Source organism: Puccinia triticina, chromosome 5A, assembly GCF_026914185.1.
Source record: "Puccinia triticina chromosome 5A, complete sequence".
NCBI classification, from domain to species: Eukaryota; Fungi; Basidiomycota; class Pucciniomycetes; order Pucciniales; family Pucciniaceae; genus Puccinia; species Puccinia triticina.
In genome coordinates this window covers 6,359,201-6,380,238 of record NC_070562.1, presented here as the reverse complement: position 1 = coordinate 6,380,238, position 21,038 = coordinate 6,359,201, and the positions used below count along the sequence as shown (strand labels likewise).

At 46.4% G+C, this 21,038-nt stretch overlaps 3 protein-coding genes across 3 annotated transcripts; 1 reads left to right on the top strand and 2 right to left on the bottom strand.

The window, feature by feature from the left end:
- Positions 1–12,928: 12,928 nt before the first annotated feature.
- PtA15_5A734 (uncharacterized protein) lies at positions 12,929–13,501 on the bottom strand (the record flags this gene model as incomplete). The annotated part of the gene is made up of 2 exons (XM_053169527.1): positions 12,929–12,940; positions 13,013–13,501. 2 exons carry the CDS (start codon positions 13,499–13,501, stop codon positions 12,929–12,931), a joined length of 501 nt encoding a protein of 166 aa, XP_053020715.1.
- A 1,796-nt stretch (positions 13,502–15,297) lies between these two features.
- On the top strand, positions 15,298–16,854 carry PtA15_5A733 (uncharacterized protein; the record flags this gene model as incomplete). The annotated part of the gene is made up of 3 exons (XM_053169526.1): positions 15,298–15,755; positions 15,846–16,369; positions 16,487–16,854. The coding sequence occupies 3 exons, from the start codon at positions 15,298–15,300 to the stop codon at positions 16,852–16,854; spliced, it is 1,350 nt and encodes a 449-aa protein (XP_053020714.1).
- Positions 16,855–17,774: 920 nt separating this feature from the next.
- On the bottom strand, positions 17,775–21,038 carry PtA15_5A732 (uncharacterized protein; the record flags this gene model as incomplete). Its single annotated transcript, XM_053169525.1, has 5 exons — positions 17,775–18,786; positions 18,871–18,937; positions 19,036–19,092; positions 20,604–20,699; positions 20,735–21,038. 5 exons carry the CDS (start codon positions 21,036–21,038, stop codon positions 17,775–17,777), a joined length of 1,536 nt encoding a protein of 511 aa, XP_053020713.1.

The following is a 21,038-nucleotide window of genomic DNA, read 5'->3' as shown; positions in this document are numbered from 1 at the left end:
TTACAGGGGATGGTTGCGACTCAATTATGAGTCAGATGAGGCAAGAGCAGTATTGTTTACGGTATTGGGTGTGTGCAGTCGGGTCTGATGTGGGACAAGTCGGGACTTGGCGGAGTCAACTCTGCGTCGGGTGCCTGAACGGGTACCTGTGTTGGACACGGGTACTTGCTATTTTTCAGCCATATGTCACAGACCCGTACCCGTACACGGCACCTGCGGGGGGGGGGGGGGGGGGGGGGTACCCAAGGACAGGGAGGGGTACCCGCCCGCAGGTGCCGGGTACCGCCAGATGGGTACCCACTGGCCATCTCTAATTGTTGTTATAAGAGTTAAGTTACTTGCAAACAGTAAGATTACAATATACCTTAACATTACTGTACACATGAAACACTCCCAAGCCAGGTATCACTCATTTATCCCCTGTTACACCTCATTTCTTACATACATAAACTATTGATTATGATATAAATACATGAACAATAAATGATGTAATCCAATTCAAAGAGCACTGAATGGAATCATTGATTCCAATGATCAGCTAGTGTACACAGCTACTGATCTGGGATCATTACTTATCATTACACTGCCCTGATCATTTCCAATGTTGATCCTCATGAGGATCTGCTTCCCTTGAGTGCTTTCAGTTCCCCCCCTGGTCCTGAAGTGCCTCCCAGCGCCTCATATCCCCTCCTGCTCTTTTCCCTCTCTACATAAATACGCCCCCCAGGACTGTTTATCCCTCAGAATATTATTACAGCAAAGTTTAACCCATACTATAGTTAAACAGTGCTTTCGTTCTCACCCATCTTTCAATTCAGGAATAACATCAACTCTTGATTACCCTTACCTTTTTGTAGGTAAAACCACAAACCCAAGTTGAGTAATTCCTTGGATGCCTATTAACACCTTGTGTTGATCTGGATGTGCCTTCATTGAGCAAGCCTCTCAGTCAAGATTACTGATAGAGTGAAACCTTTTACAGGTCTTACCACGAACCCATTGGCCCATCCTTGGCACTTTACAGCATCATCTTGCTAGTAACAACCCTCTCAGACACGGTTAGTTACCCACAGGCTGACACAAGCAATCATTGAAATCCTGTGGCTTTGCTCCAGGCACTCGAGATATGGGAGGCACTTGTGGCGGGTAGGCCCGCCTCAACACTACGGGTGTGTACCAGACATTTTGGGTTTTTTTGGAATGGATTCCTGCGCAAGTTGAAAAAGTGCTTTGTCAACTTTGTATTTTTTTTCTCCCTTCCAAGAAATGTCAAGACTCAGGGCTTGCCCCAGGTCAAAGGAAGCGCAGGGAAAGAAACCCTAACCCCGCGAGGGGGAGCAGTGAGTCCGTGCATCCTCTAGGTCCATGCATATGCATGCGACTCCCAGACAGGAGGAGTAAGCAAGAGCTGAAACCTTGTTCCTCTTCCATTAGCCACGTCAACATCAGACAAAGTGCCAAAGCAAACCAAGCCGAACCAAACACCTTCAAGGTAAGTAGGAGAGCTGGGAATGCCATAGCTAGTGTCAGCCTTAGAGTCAACACAGCTGACCTAAAGTCTGCCTCTTTTCTACTTATTACATATGAAATTACTTCATATCTTTTTCATCTTAAGAGATATCATTGTTTTGACTTCATTTTCTGTTTCCTCATGCAATTTTAACCCTAGTTACAACTTAACAATTCTTTGTAACTATACTCCTTCCCTGAGTTCTTGAGTTGTGGCGCGCATGCGCAGTTGTGACGTGTCAGCGCTACCAGGCGCGCCAAACCACATGTACATATGTAATTACATAAGCAAACTGTGAAAATTTTCGAAGTCAGGATCCCCCTTGCCTGAGGAGGATCTACAGACTTCAGCACACCAGAAACACACCCCAGATAACCCAAGATCACCACCAAAGAGACTACCACGCTCCCAGTATACCTACCGTCACAGGCGCCTAGGATATTGACAGTAAGTAGACTCTTTTCACTGAACCTTGCTTATCCAGAGTGAAACTCTGTTGCTCTTGACTGTTTCTTCTTTTCTTCAACTCTTTCAATCTTAAAAGATCAAAAGGTTATCTCTGGTTAAGACCTACAAAACCAGAGCAGAGTAGTAACCCTACTTCTGAATCCCACCAACGTTTCCTTGTTGTGAGTGGAGGCTGTTGCACTCTTTCTTGGCCTTGCACAGCTGACATCCAACTTTTCTAGGTTGAGAATAGCCCAGATCAATTAATTAAGACTTAAAGTCTAGGCCTGATCTTCTCTTTCTCTCTTTCTTTCTTCTCTCTCTGTTTGTATTTCTTTATCCCAAGAAATCCAACCAGAATCCCCCCATTTTCCTTGTGTCCTGTTGTAACACAAGAGACACAGGCTCACAATTGGGGGCCTCATCGGGAAATATCCTCCCTTTTTCATACTTCTAGACTGCTTAAAAGCCAAGGACTGATCATCCTGTTTAAATCAAAAAAAAAAAAAATTCTTTTTACATATACTACTAACGCTAAAATTCTCTCAAAACTTTCCCAAATTGGTTCTATATTGGTTAAATCCCTAACTGAACCCTTGAAAAATTTTTTTTATGTCCCCTCTAACCGTGAAAGTGCAGAATTGCAACTCTTCCGCGGACCTATTTATTCCTTCGTCGGATTTATCCTCCCTTGACTCCTCTATACCTTTGGATCAAGAGGAGATATCAAAAATCGGAGTAGGCTCAAAAGATTCCTTGCCTTCTGAACTACAATTGCCGCAATTGACCGTACAAAAATTCGCAACGGCGTAGGACAGCGAAGAAGAAGAAGATTACAAAAATAGGATAATTGCTACTCCGCAAAACGGAAATCTAATTAGTAGTACATCTTGGACACCCATTGCTACTACTACATATCCCAAAGTCCGCCGCAAGAAAGTCACAGCCGCTGTTAATATAGCCGACTGGACATCTGAAACTCCCGCGAAAACCAAAGCTAAACAAAAAAAGAAGAAAGTCTCTTCTACTACGCGTAAAAGCCACAGACTGTCCGCTAAAGCTAAGGTTTCAGGTATTTTTTATTTCCTTATTTCTGAAAAATAAAACATAAAAAAAAAAAAAATAGATATACTAATAATAAAACAACAAAAAACTAATTACAACTTGTAAATAAAATGCCCCCCCATCTTAGAAATGGAAGGGACCTCTCAGCAGAACAACGACTCCGCTACCAACTCAGCCCAGCCGCAGAGGAACGGTTTCGACGGGCTAGAGTCGGCATTACCGCCGTTGGACAAGGATTTTCTCGCGTTCCCTCAAGAGGAACCTTTGCCGCCGGACACGGGCATTCCCCCAGCTCTGTACAATCCGAGGGAGACGTCCCTGGCCCTAGCTTTGAACAGGTCGACGCCAGTACCGCGACCAGTAGAGAGGGAGCAAATGAGATCTCATCCCTCCCCCCAGCCTACCAACCCAGAGGGTTTACGACCGGGAGCGCCGCCAGATCTGTCCCTGGTTCCCCCAACTCAGAACCAGGCTCCTCAAGATTCTTCCGGGCCAATGGAGCTCACGCCGGAGGATCAAGAGATCCTAGATCTAGTCAACCTCCTCAACGAGCAATACGAACTGCACGTCCGCGCTCGGGAGACGCAGAACACACGAGCTCTGAGGCGCCTCCTCTCTCAAGCCGCTACAACGCAAGAGATGATAGAAGAGATGGTTGGGAGAGACGAAGCTATCCGTCTCAGCCAGGACTGGATCCCCAGAGAGGACCTCAACGCCCTGGAGAGGACGTTATACCAGCAGACTTTGGACGCCGAGCGCAGAGCACCGCCGATAATAACCGCGCAGACCAACACCGGCCTAGCCCTAGCCCCACACCAAGGCCACCAACCTCTGATAGCTACGCCGACACCAGAGCCTCAAACTTCGCGACACCAAGCGCAAGAGACCGGTTACCAGGGTCCTACCCCCCCTTACGTGCCACAAGCGCCAATGCCACCCCCCTACGACCATCAGGCTCTTCAAATGCCGCCCCCGCCCCCGCCGCAACAACAGCAAATGGCGAGACTCCCACCAGCTTCCACACAGCTAGATGGGACCCAAGTGCCGCGCCATCATCCCTACCAGCGCCCCAACGCGCATTACCATCAACCTCAACCCCATTATCAACAGTGGGGAGGTCAGCGCGGGAATTACCACCATCAATCCCATTTTCACGGCTCGAGAGGATCCGGGAGGAACTGGAACCCTCCCTTGGGGAATACCCACAGGATCATCAACGTCGGGGAGTTCTTGATGAGATTGACCAGGTCCAACGGGAGAGGCCGCGGCAGAGGGAGAGGGAGAGGCAGAGGTTTTCACCAATAAGTTCAGCCTCTCCCATGGGTTTAAGTTTAGATCTTGATAATCTTTCTAGCCAATCCAGCAGAGAAATTTTCCTTAGTCATCTTAACAATGATTTGTCTAACAATGGTCCCATTTTGTTAGAAGAAAAATTACATTCATTATTCTCTAAATTTCTTTCTGAACTGTCTGGAACCGTGGAAACAATCCCTGGTACTCTTTTAGAATCTTGTGTCCATAACTTCAGAGAAGTCCTCAATGTTTCCATCATTGATATCTTTAGAGAGGAATTTATGCCCCATTTGCTTGACCAATTCCTGAATCAAATGAGAGACTGCGCCAAAGAGAGACCTGCTGTGAATTCCAATGAGTTTGAACAATTGAGAAAACTCCTTGAAGAGAAGCTAGGAGGTGTTCAAGAGAAATTAGAAGGAGTACAAGACCTCATTCTAGTAAATGAATCCCAACACCATTCCAATATGGACTCACTTGGTAAGAATTTGGATGAATTGGAAGATAAAATGTATCACAAACTTTCCTCTTTAGAAAATCAAATGAGTGACCTCCAATCTAATGGCCACAATAGATTTGAGCAGACCAAAAGGAGACTCTGTGACATTTCTTCTGTAGTGAATAGTACCAATACCAAGTTAGAGCAATTGATTGGACCTGCTGATAGAGATTGTCTTCCTCATCTCAACTATAATAATCCAGTGCTTAATGCTCAGAGTGAGGGCCAACACCACCAAGATAATCTGAGAAATCCTGCTCATTTTACTTCCCCCAGACCACCTCCTGCCATGGATAATACTCCTATACCTGACTCTCACCAATCAGATAAACCCAACTTCTCCAAACCAGCTAACAATCATAACAGTCCATTTTTCAATGATGAATTCCCTTACATTGATCATGGACCAATTGACCCTGATATGAGAAAAGAGCTGTGGAAAGGCATACCAAAAAACAGTGATTGGGAGAAGTTCTCAGGAGAATTACCTTACAACCATGAGCTATGGATCAAGAACACTGATATCCTTGTCAGGGACTATTTAATGCTGGACCATATGATAATTAGTAGACTGACAATTATCTTGACTGACACTGCTAGAAACTGGTACCTTGGAATCAGAGATAAGTGTGGGAACAAATCTTGGGCTTGGTGGAAGAATGCCATCAGAAACAAATTTGGTACTGAGAACTGGAAATGGAAAATGCAACAGGAGTTTGAAAGTGATCACTTTACTTATGATGGAAGAAGAATCCATAAATGGTTTGGTACTCAAAGAGAAAGACTGAAAGCCTATCAACCTGAGCTCAGTGAGTATCTCATTTGTGAGAAGATCCTAAAGCAATGCCCCCCAAATCTTGAGCATGCTGTTAAAAGCAGATACAAGAGAGATGCTACTGAAATGAGCTTTGAGGACATGGTTATAATTGCTGAAGAAGTCATAGACAGAGTAATGAAAAGAAACAAGCCTGTGACAAACAGTTATAATGCTCCAAACAGATCCCAATGGAGAAATAATCCTACTCCTGAAAAAGCTGATAAGCCAACTGAGTCCTCCTCAAAAAGAAATCCTGTCCCTGCACCTGATAAGGACAAACTTATATGTCATTTCTGCAAACAAACTGGCCACTTCTCCAGAGAATGCCCTAAGAAAAAGAACAGGATAAACAATGTGGGAATGGATGATGATGATGATACCAAGAGTGACAAAGGAGAAGATCAAGGTGAGCAACCAAAGTCTGAATCTGAGCTAGATGAAGAAGAAGAAAATCATAGAACCAACCACATGATACTTGCTATGGACAATGGGAATGGTAGCAACTATGATCCTCTGGTTGACTTTGATTTTGGAACTCATGCTGTAGAATGTGAGATAAATCAAGAATTCTCCATTGCTGAAATCCAAGCTGAGACTCATCAACCCCAGACTTGGGACAAATCCTGTCAATCTTCCCACATAGAAGATGCCAGACTCATGAAATGTAAGCCTGATAGAGGAAAAGCTCATCTCACTGGAAAAGCTAATCTCACTACTGTCCTCATTGAATCCAGAGAACACTCATGCCTTCTTGATAGTGGAGCTTCTTGTTCAATCATCAGCAACAAACTACTAGATTCTATAATACCAGAATGAGAAAACAAACTCATGCCAATCAATCATGCTAAATTCCACAGCTGTAGTGATCAATTACAGCCAATGGGCATAATAGAAATGGCTCTAATTTTTCCTCACACTAAAGGTTCCATTAGAATTCTGGCAGAATTTGTAGTCATGAAAAATGCAAGAATAAACTACCTTATCCTTGGAAATGATTACATGTCTCTTTATGGTTTTGATATCACAAACAGCAAAGAGAGATTCTTTACCATTGGAAATGAGAACAAGAGGAAGAAATTCAGTTTTAAGTCTCATCATCTGGAAAAAATGAGTCCTTCCAATGAAATTTCTGCTGTAAAGAAGTCCCATCCTCAACTCCAGCAATTTATTGCAGAGGAACTCTGTGAAGCCAAGTTCAGTGATAAGCTAACCATTGAGCAGAAAGAGAAACTGTTTGAAGTCCTCTATAATAACAAACTTGCTTTCTCTAACACTAACCAGCCCCTTGGTGCCATTAAAGGTCATGAAGTTCATCTCAAACTGACAACTGAAAGGCCTTATCCCCCTCTCCTCAGAAGACCTCCTTATCCTGCCAGCCCCAAAAGCAGAGAAGCTCTTGAGCAACATATTGAAGAGCTAGTAAAGCTGAATGTTCTAAGGAAAGTTGGCCATAATGAAGTAGTTGAGATTACCACTCCTGTTATCATTGCCTGGCACAATGGGAAGTCCAGAATGGTAGGAGATTTCAGAGCCTTAAACTCCTACACTGCTTCAGACAGATATCTCATTCCAAAAATCAGTGAAACTCTGAACAACCTGGCCAAAGCAAAATTTCTGACCAGCATGGATGTGCTTAAAGGTTTTCATCAGAATGTCATTGCAGAAGATTCCAGACACCTGCTCAGGATTATTATGCACAAAGGAATCTATGAATACCTGAGGATGCCCTTTGGAATCAAGAATGCCCCATCTCATTTCCAGAGGATGATGGACATTGAATTCAGAAAGGAAATTGATGAGAAATGGGTCATTATCTATATTGATGACATTATCATTATGTCCAATACTTGGGAGGAACACCTTACTAGGATAGACAGGATACTTAAAGTTGTCATCAATATGAACATGAAGATCTCCTTGAAGAAGTGTAACTTTGGATTTGACCATATCAAAGCTCTAGGCCATCTTGTTTCTGGAATTGCTATAGGAATAGATCAGAACAAAGTAGCTGCTGTCCTCCAAAAGCCTGTGCCTAGTAGCAGGAAAGAAATGCAATCTTTCCTTGGTTTTGCTGGTTACTACAGACAGCACATTGAGAAATTTGCTGAGATAGCAAAACCTCTTACTGAGCTCACAAGGATAGATGTCATATATGAGATGACTCATCATAGGATAGTGGCATACAACTTGTTGAAGGAGAAACTGACCACAGCACCTTTGCTACTATTCCCAGACTGGGCCCATCCCTTCACACTATATGTAGATGCTAGTATGACTGGTCTAGGTGCTGCTTTACATCAAGTCCAAGTCATTAATGGAGTGAGAAAAGAAGGGCCCATTGTCTTCATATCCAGACAACTCATGAAGGACAGTGAAACAAGATATGGTGCTAGTCAACTTGAATGCTTATGCCTGGTTTGGGCCCTGGAAAAACTCCATTACTATTTGGATGGCAGTGTCTTTAATGTTGTAACAGACTGCACAGCTTTGAGATCTCTTCTGAACATGAAAACTCCCAACAGACATATGCTCAGGTGGCAGATTGCCATTCAGGAATACAGAGGCAATATGACCATCATCCACAGAGATGGGAATATTCACAAGAATGCTGATGGACTTAGCAGATGGGCTTTACCAAATGATCCAAGTAACCCTGCTTATGACCCAGAAGATAAAGATGAAGATAGATTCCCCATCATGGGCATACATGTCTCTACCTTCAAGAATGAATTCTTTGACTCAGTAAGAGAAGGTTACCAACAAGGTAAGAACACTACTATCTTGTCTGAGCTTTTACTGAAGGATGCCAAGGATTCCCAGCTGAAAAACTCTCTACAGGAACCTTGGAGAAAGCTATATGATGAAGGAAGATTTTCTCTATTTGATGGCCTCATCTACTTCAGAGAAAAACAGAATTCTGTGCTGGTTCTAGCTGACAAAAGCAGCATTAACACCATCTTGCATGAATGCCATGACAGTGTCTACTCTGGTCACCTTTCTGAAGACAGGACTTTAGAGAAAGTAGCAGACACTGCCTGGTGGGCTAATTGGAGACAAGACACTGGTGAATACTGCTCTTCCTGTGATAGGTGCCAGAAAGCAAATAAAGCCACAGGCAAGAGATTTGGACTGCTCATGAAAATTGAAGAACCTTCTAAGCCATGGGAGGTGATCAATATGGATTGGGTAACTTCCTTATCTCCTGGAGGAGCTGCTAGTTTCAATGCTTGTCTGGTAATAGTAGACAGATACTCCAAGACTCCAATATTTGTGCCCTGCTTTAAGGATGACTCTGCAATGGATACTGCCATACTGTTTTGGAACAGAGTGATGCCTAGAACTGGTATCCCAAGAATCATCATCTCTGACAGAGATCCAAAATTCACATCTGAATTCTGGACTGGCTTGCATAGTATGCTAGGAACAAAACTCTCCTTCTCTACTGCTTACCACACCCAGACTGATGGTCTAGCTGAAAGAATGATCCAAACACTTGAAGATATGATCAGGAGATTTTGTGCCTATGGACTAGAGTTCAAAGACAATGATGGGTACACCCATGACTGGGTCTCACTTTTACCAATTCTTGAGCTAGCCTACTGCACCAGTATACACTCAACCACTGGAAAACCTCCTGCCATCCTGGAGAAAGGCTGGATGCCAAACCTTCCCAGGAATTTCTTGAAACAAGACTCTGTAGATATTCATCCTACTGCTCTTGCCTATGGAAAAATCTTTGAGAAAGCTAGAAAACATGCTGAGCAATGCATAACAGAAGCTACATCTTATAACAAAGAAAGATGGGACAAGACTCATAAAGAACCATCCTTTAAAGTTGGTGATAAAGTCCTGATATCCACAGCAAACTTCAACAACTTATCTGGCCCCAAGAAGATGAGAGACTCCTTTGCTGGACCATTCCTAGTGAAAGCTTTACATGGAAAGAATGCTGTAGAAGTGATACTGACTGAAGAATTCAGCAGGAAGCATCCTACATTCCCTGTCAGCTTAGTGAAACCTTACAGAGACCCCAACCCAGACAAGTTCCCCCTGAGACAGAAGGTTAAAGTTGTCATTCCCCCCATGGATAAGAACCCTCAGAATAAAGTGATACAGAAGATCCTCAGAGAAAAAAGATTGAGAGTGGAGAACAGAGATGTGATCATGTACTTAGCTAGATACAAAGGCTTGAGTGCTGATCATGATGAATGGCTCCTTGAGAAAGACATTCCAGACTCTGCTATCCTCCTAAGGAAGTTCAGAAGTGAGAAGAGGTCTGCCCCTATGGTTTAATTTCCTACAGAAATCCAACCTTTTGGTGGCAGGGAATGTCAGCCTTAGAGTCAACACAGCTGACCTAAAGTCTGCCTCTTTTCTACTTATTACATATGAAATTACTTCATATCTTTTTCATCTTAAGAGATATCATTGTTTTGACTTCATTTTCTGTTTCCTCATGCAATTTTAACCCTAGTTACAACTTAACAATTCTTTGTAACTATACTCCTTCCCTGAGTTCTTGAGTTGTGGCGCGCATGCGCAGTTGTGACGTGTCAGCGCTACCAGGCGCGCCAAACCACATGTACATATGTAATTACATAAGCAAACTGTGAAAATTTTCGAAGTCAGGATCCCCCTTGCCTGAGGAGGATCTACAGACTTCAGCACACCAGAAACACACCCCAGATAACCCAAGATCACCACCAAAGAGACTACCACGCTCCCAGTATACCTACCGTCACAGGCGCCTAGGATATTGACAGTAAGTAGACTCTTTTCACTGAACCTTGCTTATCCAGAGTGAAACTCTGTTGCTCTTGACTGTTTCTTCTTTTCTTCAACTCTTTCAATCTTAAAAGATCAAAAGGTTATCTCTGGTTAAGACCTACAAAACCAGAGCAGAGTAGTAACCCTACTTCTGAATCCCACCAACGTTTCCTTGTTGTGAGTGGAGGCTGTTGCACTCTTTCTTGGCCTTGCACAGCTGGCATCCAACTTTTCTAGGTTGAGAATAGCCCAGATCAATTAATTAAGACTTAAAGTCTAGGCCTGATCTTCTCTTTCTCTCTTTCTTTCTTCTCTCTCTGTTTGTATTTCTTTATCCCAAGAAATCCAACCAGAATCCCCCCATTTTCCTTGTGTCCTGTTGTCACACAAGAGACACAGACTCACAGCTAGGATAGCGATGCTGACAGGATCCTTGTCCTGAATACAGCACACCAACATCCGACGCCCACCTAGACCTACAAGGTTCCATCCTCAGCAAAAGGATCACTGACCCATTGAGAGAAGGTGAGTCCTGTGCTGCAGTGCCTCATGATAGCACACAAGTGCTAACTGCAGGAATCTTTATTCCGCAGATACCAGCAGCACCCAAAGCCTTGCAGCTTGGATAGGCAAGTGTTAAGCGCTCCGCCTACCGAGTCCAAGTAAGAGAACTTTCTCTCTCCTAGCAGCTCCGTCTCCGGAAGCCCTAGCACTGATGACAAGCGCAGTTGCCTCTCCTAGACGTTATTGTCCTTGTTGCCTCTGAGCGACTTCAGCTGCTTAGCAGTCAAATCTTTTCTATCTTTATTTTCTTATTGCTCTACCAGAGTTGGCCAGCAATCCGCTCTTAGGTAAAACATTGTTTTCTTTTGTTTCTCTTGTCTCTGTGATTGACAGATAGACCTATATCTTATGAGCAATAAAACTCTCTTAGTATTGTGAAACCTTTTAAGAAGCAGGTAAGCCTAATTGTTGTACCACAGGAATCATTTCGTGTACTCATCACACTCCCCAGCCACGTGTAGCCAACACATAGACTTCTCAACAACCTTCAATGGATCACAAACTACTCATCGCCATTGTTGCAGCGGCAGCAGCAATATTCATGGTCTCACAATACTGGAATGAACATGAATTTGAAGCGTATTACGGCGATGGCGGACAAGCCCTTTACGCTCAACTCCTCTTAAATGCTCGCCCTGACTTATTCAAAGAGATTGCCCGGATAGAATGTGATACCTTTGAAAAGCTTGTCTCTGAGCTCTGTTGATATGGGCTTCTCAAGGACATCCGTTGAAGAGCAGGTGCTGATTTTTCTTAACATTGTCTGCCACAACAACGCAATGCGGCCAAAAGCAATCAAGTTTTGTCATGGTCTTTTCACGGTCAACAGGTTGGTGCTTTTCTCAATCCAGTTATCTTGAGCTGGGATTGATCTCAATTTTTTTTCTTAATCACCCTAGGTACTTTGGTTTGGTGTTAGAGGCTTTAGTTGCTCTTTACCCTATCTGCGTTTGGTTCAACCTTAAATCATGCGCACAACCAGGAACAATCTTGGAAAATCCAAAATATTGTCTGTTCAAGAACTGCTTAGGAGCACTTGATGGTGTTTTTGTCCCAGCAACTGTTCCATTGGATAATCAAAGCAGCCACCAAACGCACAAGCATATCATTGCCCAGAACATTCTCGCTGCAGTCAACTTTAATTTTGAGTTTGTTTATGTTCTGGCAGGTTGGGAGGGAAGTGCTCATGATACTCGCGTCTTTACGGATGCGACCTCCAAAGCCTTGAAGATACCCGGAAACAAATACTTCTTAGCTGATGCAGGATACGGTCTCCGAAAGGGATTGATGACACCATATCAAGCCACTCAATATCACCTTAAGGAGCAAGCAACAGCCGGACTCTGACCAGAAACAAAGAAGGAACACCAGGAAAAAACAATGATCACTTGCCTACAAGTGACATGAAAAATTACAAAGGCCCCTTTGTACTTTGCTATGTCACTTGCAGACAAGTGATCATTGTTTTTTCCTGGTGGAATTGTATAATTTAAGGCATGCTACACTTTGCAACTGCGTCGAGCAAATATTTGGGTGCTTAAAGAAAAAGTTCCCAATACTGAAGGTGCCTCCAGAAATTGAACTCAAAAAGCAATTCTGTCTCATCTATGGGCTTGTCATGCTCTGGAATTTTATGCAGAGACACGAATTGGCCAACAGGATGTTTGAGGATTTCACCGAGGACAATGCAGCTGCTCACGCGGCATCAATATCAGACCCTGACAAACCTCCGCCCACCACTGCTCAAGAAGACACGTACATGAAGTTTTGGCGCAATCATCTGGCCAATAAGACTTGCACCTAGATCACTATGTTTCTATTTACTCCAATCTGTGTTTTTTCTCTTGCTCCAATCTTTTTTTCTGGTTTCTCTCACTCAAAAGCATTTGGTCCTCACATGTTGGCATTGCAGAGAGACAAAGAGAATGAAACAAGTATATATCTTTATGCGTATGAGGAAATAGAGCTAGGAAGATTGCTACAATGAGTGCCAGAGGAAACAATGTCAGAGGGTATTAACCATTAGGAGAGGACAAAAGAATGATCTTACCATCTTGGACACTTCTTTTTGAAGCCACACCTCACAGATGGATCCAGAGGATGAGCGAGCCAAAGTCAGAAACGTTTGGGCTTTATCTTTTTTTTCTAAGATTGATGCAAAGTTGAGGAATTCAAGAGCCGCAATTGTCTTCAAAAACATCTTGGAACAGAGATTGATAGCTTTCTTGGAGCACGTCAAGTTTTCAGCAGGTTGGGCTCCGTTGGTCTTCTTGGCCTTTGACTCGGCCAGTTTTTCGATTGCATTTGTCAATCCCCCCAAGCCACTCTTGATCGCATCATTCTTGCCTTCACAAGTGCGCTTTGCGGCGGGGGCTGCTATAGCTGGGTTGACTTTGACATCACTATCATCAGGATCCAACGCCATGGCAGGTCTCTTTGCCAATGGTTTGGAAGCTGTGGTTGTCTTTGCTTGGTTAACTGGAGTGATATTGGCCACAGGTGTATTGTTCAAGTCTGGTACATCCTCCTTGTCCGCCATCTCGCTGGTAGCATAGGTCCCACACTAGAAGGCCTGGTGCGCAAGATCATAGAGGGGGAATTCTTTATCCCTCAATTTTCCAAACCCGCGACATGGATGAGATTCAATCAGCTTGTTCCAAGTTGCCAGGTCAGCTGTGACAGTGTTTTTTTCTGGATCCCATCCAAATCCGCTCTGTTCACAAAGGAATTTGAAGTTGATGTACAGATTGCGGAGCTTGGCCTTGTGATTCTTGATCTGATCACGGCTGAGTTCTATGTCAAAGTGTTCGTTGAGGTTGCCCATCACATGTGACCAACCAAGCTTGATGAGGCCGCCATTATTGGTTGCAAATCTTTTCCCCGCGTATTTTGCAATTAGCTCTAATAGATGCTCCTTTTGATTGTAAGTCCACAAATGTGGAGGTGTCTTGTATTCAGCCTTTTTTTCAGGGACTTTCTTCTTGGGTGCTTTCTTTGCCAAGTTGTTGGCCATGTTATTTGGAGTAGGTTTTTTGACTGAGGCTGTGACAAGAATTGCTGGGTCAAGAGGTATATCCAATGAAGATGAGAGGCAAGATGTTGATTGATGATGAACACGGATTGCCGGGTCCAGTAGTATATCCATGGAGGTGAGAGAAGATGTTGTTTGATGATGAACAAGAGACAATGAGATGTTGATGGGAGACGGATGCGGCAAGAAACTGTTTCCCAGAGTTGGAAGAAACGGGGGTACCCCTGTTTCCGGAAACACTTGTTTTTTGATGTGGATCCATTCTGGAATCTACCCAGAATTTTTGTGCTGTGGTACACAATTCTAATTCAGAATAGATTCTTGTGAAAAAAAGTGAAAACTCGCTTGAGAATCTATTTTTTTTCCGCTTTGGTACGCACCTTACGTGTGTTGGCAGCCAGTTTCCAAAGTCCATTTTATTGAGAGTAGATTGTCTGCTCAGTTGCAGTGTACCACAATGCCAATGTTAAATGCACTTAGTTTGCAACCTCTTGCATATTATGTGTGTCATCACCTCAGACTCTACGCAATGTGTACTTAGCTCAATGGTTAGAGCATCACTCATGAATGCTGAGTATGTGAGTTTGCCTTTCACAGTACATGAGGTTATGGGTTCAATACCCACTTCAATCGGACCATACTTTTCACGCGTTCAATACATTTCTCATATTTACCACTGTTACTGTGGTGGGACAGCCCGGAGCTAATGGCCACCCAGGTTGCCCACTTGGCCGCAAGAAAATCAGGATCCAAGTCCCATCCCCTGTGCAGATTGGGATAGTGCCGGGCGGTTGGGCGGCCATTGGGCAAGCTGAGATCAGTCCATGGCCACCATGAGTTGACTGCTGAAAGTAACAGAGAGCCCGGCCCGGTTAGGATACTTGTTATTATCTCTGCGGCTCGGAATCATTGGCTTTCCGTGACTGAGTCTGGAGGGTGATCTTAATTTTTTCCTGTATGAGGAAGATTGGCTGCGGCAATTTGGTGTTTGTTAGGGTTGTCAAGAGGTTGATTGGCAATTGGCACATTAGGAAAGTCAATGTGCATTGGAACCCCAGCACTGCCCAAGCTTGATGTCAAAGTGGCCTACAAGCTGGGTTCAGATGGGAATGCCCTTAATTATGGCAATTGAGAGGAAATACCACACTAGTTTTTGCTGGAAACCTGCAACAGTGCCACTGGATTTGATAGATGATGGTGATCGGTCCAGCTCACAAGGTGTGTTTGGCTTACGTAACCAGTGGGATGGGGTGTGACCCGTTCTGCGGAAGAGGCGATTCCCCCAACAAACATATTCCCACACCATGGCCTCCACCCAGCCCCCCACGCCCGCCCATCCACTCCGGCCATACTACCAGCCCAGCCCGCGCCGAGCCGAGCACCCGCCGCCCACCCACTGGCTGCGCCCGCCCTCGACGAGCCCCGCGCCGGCCACGCTGGACGGCCTGCTGTCGCCGGCGCCGCCGGGCTATCTGCCCGCCCGGCGCGCCTCGGCCGTCGTTCCCGACTACGGCCTCGCCTCCCTCCGCCCCGCCCCGGACCCCGCCTCCCTCCCCGTCCTCCTCCGCGCATATCTCGCCGCTGGCCTCGTCGCCTTCACCTCCACCGCCATCGTCATGCCCTTCGAGGTCGGCAAAACCCTCCTCCAGGTCCAGTCCATCCCCGCCGCAGACCATCCCCTCCTCCTCCCCAATCCTTCCTCGCTCCATCCCGCCCCAGACGACTATCTCGACGAAGACGAGGAGGACGACTCCCTGGACACGTAGTTGAGCCCCCACTCTTCCTCTACATTCACACACACACACCAAAAGAAACTGACCGCAGATTGTGTGTGGGGGGTTTTTCTTGGGAGGGACAGCTTTACGCAAGTCAAGCCTGCTCTACGGCCGTCGATTGGGTCGACGATATCGAAGCGAACGATCTCAGGGTCGACGAGTGCGACGCGGACGCGCGGGGAAGGCGAGCCAGGGACGTGGCCGGAGTGGGTATTGCCAGTGGTAGTAGAGCGGGGGGTCGGGGACATGATGCGAGCGATCAGTCGGTGGCGGGGGGAGGGGTTCCTGGGGCTGTGGAAGGGCCAACTGACGGCCTGCGTCATCGACAAGGTCTCCTCCAAGCTCCAGCCGGTCCTCCTGAGCGCCCTGTGCCTGCTCAGCAGCAGCCCCTCCGCCGCCACTCTGCCGCTCGAACACCAGGCGTATCCGGGGCTGCCCCTGGCGCTCAGCGTGGGCTCGTATCTCGCCACCGGGCTCCTGCTCGCCCCGCTCGACCTCGTCCGCACCCGGCTCATCGTCCAGAGCGCCCAGCTCCGCCACCGCACCTACTCCGGCCCCCTCGACGCGCTCAAGACGATCATCCGGGACGAGGGCGGCGTCCGTGCGCTCTTCCTCCACCCCTCCCTCTTCCTCCCCGCCCTGCTCGACAACCTCCTCCGCCCCCTCCTCCACCTCGCCACCCCGCTCATCGTCGACCGATACTTCGGCCTCGACAGAGCCCACGACCCGCTCCGCTTCGCCCTCGCCGAATTCGCCCTCAATTCCGCCGCCCTCGTCCTCCTCACCCCCCTCGAAATCGTCCGCAAACGCCTCCAGGTCCAGCTCCGTCATCCCCCTTCCTCGGCCCCTCCGTCTCCTATGAAAGCTTGCGTCCGGCTCAGACCCACCCCTTACAACGGAATCGTCGATACCATCTACCGGATCATCTCGGAAGAAAAACACGGCTTCTGGGCCCTCTTCCGCGGCTTCAACGTCGGCTTGACCGCTAATATCGCCGTCTTTTTGCTTACTAGCCTCGCCAATGGGCCGTTTGGTGTCAACTCCAACGGCAATAGTCTTTCCTCGAGCGGCTGGGCTGAAGTGTGATTTTGGGTTCCCAATTCACCTGTTTTCGACGTTGATGTTTGCATGATGCATCCCTCCTCTTTTTTCTTTACATCAACCGTTCGAAAGGAATACGTTATGTTTTGTTTGACCTGTATATCTCTCTCATCCGTTTTGAATCTCCTCTTTCGTGTAGTACTCATCTTGGCCTCTTTAGCAACACACATATTTACATACCCACAGATCGCACTTCAAGCTGCCTGCAGACACGCGCCATCCATAAACTCCGCGCGAGAGAGAGCATGAAATGCAACGGGCATCGTGCCCTCCTCTCAAGGACCCCCTGTATGTGCAGGAAAACCACGAGACCACTGTGGTTTATTTTCATCTCAACAGTGATTCATCGTCGTTTTTTCAACCAGATACTTTGGTTGCAATAGATGCGTCGCACACGCACCCATTTTCTTGGAATGTATGAGCACCGAAAAGAAATTATATCTGGACGCATTATTCTCGAGATCAAGACCAACTTGAAAGATGCAAGTGCGGTCTCGACATGCTTTTAGCTCTCGTCTCAAAGACTCAAAGACGCCTCTTTTCAAACGCTCTCAGTTCTCAACTCTCCGCACTATCCATTGCTCGCCTCTTACCTCTTGATCCGCTCACTGAAGCTCGAGAAAGCCTCCCAGAGCGCATACACAAATGCGCAAGCAAACGAGGGATTTCTTTCCCTAAAAACGCTTTTTCTTTGGCCGAATTGATGTTGATTGGGAGGGGACAACAAGAAGAGAGACTCGACAATGTCCGAGGCATCGCGGAAGCTCTTTGGGCGAGAGAGAGAGAGAGTGAGAGATACATAAGGCTTTTTAAAAAAGAAGGAAAAGGAGATTCAGGAGGGGCTGGTTGCTTCGACATAGAGCTACATACAAGCAATGCGCTGGAGGAAAAGAAAGAGGAGGGGTCTAATGGTAGTCGCCATCTTTCTTGTAGTCCCCATCCTTCTTGTAGTCGCCATCATTCTTGTAGTCGCTATCTTTCTTGTAGTCGCCATCTTTCTTGTAGTCGTCTTTCTTGTAGTCGTCTTTCTTGTAGTCGCCATCTTTCTTGTAGGCGTCTTTCTTGTAGTCGTCTTTCTTGTAGTCGTCTTTCTTGTAGGCGTCTTTCTTGTAGTCGTCTTTCTTGTAGTCGTCTTTCTTGTAGGCGTCTTTCTTGTAGTCGTCTTTCTTGTAGTCGCCATCCTTCTTGTATTCGCCGTACTTGTACGAGTCTTTGTCGCCATGCTTGTACGAATCCTTGGACTTGTCGTCCTTGTTGTAGTCGTCGTTGTACTTTTTGTGGTCGTCGTACTTCTTGGAGTCGTCTTTCGAGTAATTCTTCTTGTCTTCCTTGTAGTCCTTCTTATCGCCGTATTTGTAGTCTTTTTTGTCGTCCTTGCCGTCGTATTTGTGGTCCTTCTGGTATTTCACGTCGTCCTTGTAGTCCTTCTTGTCGGATTTCCCGTCATCCTTGTAGTGCTTCTGGTCGGACTTGTCATCTTTGTAGTTCCTCTTGTCGTACTTTCCATCGTCGTTGTAGTCCTTCTTGTCGTCCTTGTTGTACTTTCCGTCGTCTTTGTAGTCTTTCTTGTCGGATTTGTCATCGTCGTAATTTTTCTTGTCGCCGTACTTGTTGTAGTCCTTGTTGTCGTATTTTCCGTCATATTTGTAGTCTTTCTTGTTGTCATTGTGGCCGTGCTTGTAATACGAACCGTAGTAGTTGGAGTCGTAGTCCTTCTTCTCGTATTGTTGCTTGTCGTAGACCTCTTTCTTTTGCGATTCTTGGTGATAACTCTTCTTCTCGGAATCTTTTTTGCCATAGTCGTAGGAGTCCTTGCCGTACTCGTACTTGCCGGAGTTGTAGTAGCCCTTTCCGGAGTCATAGCCGTGGTCTTTACCGTAGTCGTAATCCCGGCGGCCGAGGGCGGCACCTTTGAGACTTGAGATCAAAGAAAACTACTTCAGTACAATGCAGAGAGAATATGTATGTCGGTCATTATAGGATAGAGAAATCTTTGCTCACGCTTGAGGGTCTGCTGAGCTTTGTCTGGCCAACAAGCCATGGGCGGATGCGGACAACGGAAGTTGGCCTGTGAGACATTCAATCAGTCATTAGATTGCAACCTCTTCTTCGCCGACTTCAGTGCCGCCGTCCGGCAACATGTGAGATTGATGAAGAAAAACTTACCAAGGTAAAGGCCGATAGCCACGGTGACCACACTTGGTAGGATCATCTTAGATTTGTCTGCAAATTAGAATGTCGAAGGTCAGGTCATTAAGAAAACCCCGCTGGGCTTTGATACCAAAGATGAACATACATGTGTCGAGCTGTTGTTTTAAAGGTTTGCTGAAAATAATAGGATGGTTGCAAGTGCTGGGATGAGTAAGAGACGCTTGGAAGCTGGGGAAGAAGAAAAGGGCACCTGGTTGGCTCTTATTTATATGTTTTGCGATCCTCCTTTTGGGGCACTGAGCTTCCGATGCATCTGCCCTTCATGGCTGCCGGCCATGGGTACCACATGTGTGCTTAACGAATTCTATATCGGCGCAAATGATTCTATCGACTGATTCCCAAATATTCATCAAAGAAGATGTGTCATCCGGCACCAAATCCTCCTGAAGCCAATGAATCATCTTTCGACGACAGCGCACGGAGTAGGACCCAAGGATGGAATATTCGTTCCAATTGAAGCCTCTCGATCTTGATCTGTTTATCTTTTACAAACTACGCATTGCTGTTCAGCCATGGCATGAAGGAAGCAAACCAAAACGCAAGGTAGAGGCAATGGCGTGATATGTCGGTTTGGTAGCAAGAGGCTTGTTGGTGTTCAAACCGGATAGCCCGAAAAGTTGCCAATCGTCCGTCAGCAGGGCCGCATCGAAGTGACGAGGGTGGGACAAGTCATGGGCGTGGGGGCATGAGCCACGGCCAGCTTAACTCGGCCTCTCAAACGGAGGCCGGTCCGGGGGACTCCGCCCGCAGGGCTCTCCGTAGTCCCACCAGGGGGGATTAGGAACCACGGCATGGACTTGTAGCTGCTACGATCACACTCTGAATAATGAGCAGATGGCCCAGGGAGGGCTTTAGAATAGAGAGTGCGCTTGGCACTTTTGATCGCCTCCTTCAAGCCAGGAGTATACACAGTTCTGGTCGTTGCAGATGATCGGGAGATTTGTAGCTTCCTCCAGTTCCTTTTGGTGCTTCAATTGCAACTCATCATGCTCGTTTGGCGAGGAAATCCTGGTCTCATATTCCAATGCAGAATGACATCCCGACAAGAAAACATGGACAAATCTATGTATGTCTATAGATTCCTTTTCTTGGCTGTTCATTTCGAGTCCAACACATATGTAGCGAGCAGGTTATGGATTTGGCGGTTGCCAAGTTTCTCAGCTGTTGTGGAGAGAGCGGGTCGAGAAGTCAAGCATAAGGTCCGATCAGAGTTGCACGTGCAGCAAGTTGCAACCAGTCGGAACAGCTATGTATCGGTCTAGGACTTGCAACTTGGATGATTCCAGCTGTCCAGAGCTGAGAGAATTTCTCATCCGCTTCACAGAGACAACCAGGGACTGACTAGCTGGAGCAGCGTCTTGCCACCTCCTGAAAATCTTTGGAGTTACAACTGTGTTCTCCTAGCGTTTCCGTAGTAGCTCAATGATCCCAAATCTATATGAGAACTTGATTTGGTTGGTGGTGGAGGATCGGATGGTTTTTGAAGCATTTTATTTGTCATCCATGAGAGCTTATAGAAATACGATTCTTCATCTTGCCGACGTTGATCCCATCACGCCGGTCGTCCATGGCGCCACACGCTTCCTCTTGCTTGCCAGTCTCCTCATCTTTTCCCCAGACTGTTAAGTTAGCTTGTCTAGTGCCGCCTCAGGACTGTCCCAATGCATTGCGGAGCGGAATTCGGACAGATAGATGCTGAGAGATGCTGAGTACTTGGTAGCCGGGTTGGCAATCTTACCTGTTCGAGGTGAAGCCATCCGGGTTAGATCGACAGGTAGATGACCGATCGTGGGCTGCGGGGCCGGCTGTCCCGCCGCACTGGCGCTCGTCTGAGTACACATTCGAAAAAAATCTGCAGAGCCGAGTTGAACGCTGACCGGATCGCCGGCCACCGCGCCGACGCCGTCTGATCTGCTCGAGGCCTGCAGCCATCCAACCCCGCCCAAATCCCGAAACAT